General features: G+C 41.9%; 1 protein-coding gene across 4 annotated transcripts in view; it reads right to left on the bottom strand.

The window, feature by feature from the left end:
• The window catches only part of LOC143301898 (uncharacterized), a 143,273-nt gene that overhangs the window by 63,724 nt on the left and 74,549 nt on the right, over window positions 1-5,000 (bottom strand). For all 4 annotated transcript variants that reach the window (XM_076616330.1, XM_076616329.1, XM_076616332.1 and 1 more), the window contains exons 39-40: window positions 4,822-4,915; window positions 2,092-2,209 (exon numbers count right to left, since the gene is read on the bottom strand). In XM_076616330.1, coding sequence (XP_076472445.1) covers window positions 2,092-2,209; window positions 4,822-4,915 — 212 coding nt within the window. The remainder of the gene's footprint in view (window positions 1-2,091; window positions 2,210-4,821; window positions 4,916-5,000) is intronic.

Below are 5,000 nucleotides of genomic sequence, written 5' to 3'. Positions count from 1 at the left end.
ATTCAGGCACTGAAAGCATAGACAGGCAACTTTATATTCAATTCTGGCTTGAACAGGCAACCAGTGAAGTGTCCGCAGGAGAGCAGTAGCGCTCTATCTCCTCGACTTTTTAAGGACGAGTCGAGCTGCACAATTCTGTATTTTCTGGAGCTTGTAGAGTTTGTCATTGGGAAGGCCAGCTAAGAGAGAATTGCAATAATCTAGGCGGGATAAAATGAAGACAACAGCAAGTTTGTTGGCGGCATCAACAGACAGGAAGCGGCGGATTTTACTAATCTTACGAATCAGAAAGTAAAATCTTTACACAGGTGGTTCACGTGAGTTTCCATCGTCAGGGATGAATCCACGTAAAAACGAAGATTGCAGACAGAACTAGAGAAATAAATTCCTATGCCAGAACAAATGATAGACGTTGTATTTATCTGCTTCAGCATATTTTTTATTACCAGTCAACATGAGTCCTGTTTTGTTATCATTCATTCTTAGTTTGTTTTGTTTCATCCACTTTGCTACATTTTCATGTTTTACATGAAAGGCACAATTTGTGCCTGCAACCCCCTCACTCATATGTACACGAGTGAGCTTTAACACGTATGACAGCTTTTACCCGTCCCTGTAGGCAACCATACTCCGCTTTCGGTGGTCTCTACACTTTCGTTTCCTTTTTTTGCTTTGTTCAGTTCTCTGCTCTGGATTTTTTGTTCTCATTATCTTGTACTTAATTCTCCTCTACTCTTTTAGTTTTCTTCTTCCCGTTATGTTCCACACAGTTCTCCACCTTTCAAGTTTTCAAAATACTTCTCATGCTGTTCTATTCGTTTCTCTACTCTTTTTAGTTAATGTAACCCAAGTTACATTGGTTAAACCAAGCGCAGCTTGCACAAAAGACTGAAAGAACACAAACGAGAGTGCTCCCCAGTGGGCGAACATCTGACCCACAACCAACATCACTTTGCAAAGGACATGTGCAAGTTCTCGACAGAGAAGCAAGATGGTTCCAGAGGGAAGTAAAGGAGGCAGCCCACATCACCGCCAGGAACCCCACCCTCAACCGTGACCGGGACCGATGCAACCTGCCATCGGTGTACTCCTCACTCGTCAAGTCGTATTGTCGTGAGTTCGCTCACGGCGATGCGTACAGCTGCTAGTTCTCTACCCAGCAGTTGCGCTGAAGAAGCCGGCCGGATCGGCCGACGAAAGCTACGCAAGTAAGTAGCCTTATTTGACTGAGAGATCGGTTTAACTCTCTCCATACGAACGGCGAAAGAGACGACGTTAACAGCGTTTCACCCCAATTACCATCATCAAAATATTGCAAGTGGAAGGCTCTTATACTGAAGAGGTGAATGTTGACAAAGAATACCACAATTCTGACGACGGAAGCTAAAGGTTGGGTCATTCAGACACCCACTGGACATCCGAGGGGTCTGTGTACAGGAGAAGAGAGGACTGGCCGTACTGAGTGAGTTAACTTGGTAGTTATTATGTACTCTTTTTAGTTTTTCATCATATCATTCTGTTCTAGTCAGCTCTCCTCTAGTACTAACTCTCTCTTGTGCTCTCCTTCCATGTGAATAATAGTGATAGGTTTTGCGTATATAGGACTGGTCATGACGTTAAGATTTACCTGCGTATGAACTTAGACAAACACTTAACATTTATTATGACAAGATTTCGTTTTGGCATTTCAGAAATTTCTCAGCATTATTATCGTTACAGGAAACATTCTGCAGTTGATTTAATGTGTCCGTTGTGCAAAAGTGGAAATGAAGATGAGTTGCATTTTGCTTTATGTTGTCCTGCTTTAACCAGTTTGAGAGTACGATATATCCCACCTGCTTTTTATAGATATCCCAGTCAATTTCGTTTAAGTCTACTTCTAACATGTGAAAAAGAAAGCGTCATAAGGAATTTGTCAATATAATTGTACAAGGCATTGCATTTCAGATCTGTTGCAACTTCATGATTTTCTTCAGTGGTTGTGCTTGTTTATGTATTGTACCCCTTCATGAGGGGCAATGGCCTTTATATAAATAAAACATCCGTATCCGTATCCGTATCTCCTCTCCAAGTTCTCTTTTGCTCACACACCTGTATCTGCCCCATCAGGTCAAGGCCTTTCACCAGGTGGTATGTCTGGCCAGGGGGCACTTCCTCCAGGGCCCGTAACTCTCCGCCCCCGGCACTGCTCCCGACCGCCACCTCGTATCTGGTGCCACACACGCGAGCACAAGCGCATGGGCGCACGCGTGCGCGCGCGCGCACACACACACACACACACACACACACACACACACACACACACACACACACACACACACACACACACACACACACACACAATTAGTCACACTGATTAGTTAGTGTGTGTGTGTGTGTGAAAGTGATGCATGAAAGGTAAATATGAAACTGTAACAGGAGAAAAAGAAAGATGTGGGGGCGGGGGGAGGGGGGGGGGGGGGGGGGGGGGAATAGGAAGACGGAGGCCCCACTAAAAAAAATATTTTTTTTTAAAAAGTGGGAAAAAAGAGGAGACTGGGGCGCCCCAGCCCCCCACCCCCCTGCCCCCCAAAAAAGAAAAGGAAAAAAAAAGCAAAAAAGCAAACAACAGCAGCAAACAAACAAACAGCAAACAAACAAACAACAACAACAAAAAAAACAAAAAAAACAACCAAACATAACGTCACAGCGGGAGTGTTAACAACAGCATCAACAACAGTGGCATACCACCTCCCTCACTCCTACACGTACACCCCCCCCCCCCCTCCCTACCACCCTCACCACACGCTTCTACCCCCGCCCCCCCCTTCCCGCCTCCCCCCCCCTCCCCCACTTAATGCACAATAGCATTAACTTCAATCTCATTAACAGTTGCATTGCAACAGCAGTACTTTTTCCATGCAAAATAATACGAATTTACGCCACACTAACAGCAACAATGGTACTGCAACAAAACCACCCCATGCACAGTAACATTAACTTCAACCAAGCTAACAGTAACAGTGGTATTGCAGCGGAACTCCCCCATGCATGACAACAAAAACAACAACAGTTTCAGTTTCAGTTTCAGGAGCTCAAGGAGGCGTCACTGCGTTCGGACAAATTCATATACGCTACACCACATCTGCCAAGCAGATGCCTGACCAGCAGCGTAACCCAACGCGCTTAGTCAGGCCTTGAGAAAAAAAAAAGTAAATAAATAATAGATAAATACATAAAAAAGAACAACAACTACTACTACTACTAATAATAATATGTATAAGGCTCAAAAACTTGATGAAGTCAACTATAAGCGTACAAAAATATATAATAATAATAATAATAATAATAATAATAATAATAATAATAATAATAATAATAATAATAAATAAATAAACAACAATAACAATAATCATTAATATATATATATATATATATATATATATATATATATATATATATATATATATATATATATATATATATATACATATATCATCACCATCATCATCAACACAATAATCATAATAACAGCTTCAACCACACTAACGACAACAACAACAGTAGTATTGCAACAGTACTCACTCTCTCAAGCACAGTAATATGAACGTCAACCGCGCTAACAGCAACAATAGTATTGCAACAGTACCAACAACACATTATTAACAACACAGAGAATAACAACGCAAACATGGTAGCGAACTGTCTGTTCTATTAATCACATTCTCACTGCTAAAAAGAGTTTACACTGAACTGAAAAAAAAGGTAAATTAAATAAATCAGTCCTTAATTTTAATTTTCATTTGATATGATTTATATCTTCTTTTTTTCTTTTTTTTCCGTTTTTTGTCTGTTTATTTTGTTTCCTTTGCAAATTAGCGAATGTTTCATTAGCTTTCCCTTTGCGGAGTGATGGCTTAGAGGTAACACGTCCGCCTAGGAAGCGAGAGAACCTGAGCGCGCTGGTTCGAATCACGGCTCAGCCGCCGATATTTCCTCCCCCTCTACTAAACCTTGAGTAGTGGTCTGGACGCTAGTCATTCGGATGAGACGATAAATCGAGGTCCCGTGTGCAGCATGCATTTAGCGCACGTAAAAGAACCCACGGGGCAATAAAATGGTTGTTCCTGGCAAAATTCTGTAGAAAAAAATTCACTTCGATAAGAAAAACAAATAAAACTACACACAGGAAAACAAACAAACAAACAAACAAAAAAGTATGGGTGTCGCTGTAGTGAAGCGACGCACTCTCCCTGGGGAGAGCAGCCCGAATTTCACACAGAGAAATATGTTGTGATAACATGAATTACAAATACAAATACAAATTACAATAACCACTCCCAGTGTTGAAAACGTACAGGAAAAAAAGAAATTCAACAACAGCAACAACAGCAAAAAAAACCACCAACCTGAATTAAGCACAATCACACTGATTTTATTATTATTATTATTACTACTACGACTACTACTACTACTACTACTACTACTACCTTTTTCTATATTATGATTATTTATTTATGTAAGCTTATCTATTATTTATTCCCCCTTTTTTTTCTTTTCTTTTTCTCAAGGCCTGACTAAGCGCGTTGGGTTACGCTGCTGGTCAGGCATCTGCTTGGCAGATGTGGTGTAGCGTATATGGTTTTGTCCGAACGCAGTGACGCCTGCTTGAGCTACTGAAACTGAAACTGAAACTGAGACAGAGAAAAGGCACACGCGATGAGAAAAAAGTCCAGCCGTCACGTTGACAGACAGACAGACAGGCAACAAGGTACAGAGAGACAGACAGACAGACAGACAGAGTCACTCGGAAACTAACCCACCATCCCGTCCATCACTCACTTTGTCACAGAGGTCTCCGGATCTTCAAAGGCCGACCAGGCGACCAGCAGTGTCGTCATAGATTCCTGACAGACCACGTCCAGGGACAGGCAGTCTGCGATAGCGGTCACCCACACATCGTCACCCACACATTGTCACACACACATCGTCACACACACACACACACACACACACACACA

The sequence above is a fragment of the Babylonia areolata genome, chromosome 28, assembly GCF_041734735.1.
Source record: "Babylonia areolata isolate BAREFJ2019XMU chromosome 28, ASM4173473v1, whole genome shotgun sequence".
Classification (NCBI taxonomy): Eukaryota; Metazoa; Mollusca; class Gastropoda; order Neogastropoda; family Buccinidae; genus Babylonia; species Babylonia areolata.
Note: the sequence above shows the minus strand (reverse complement) of the source record. Positions and strands in the feature narration are given on the sequence as shown.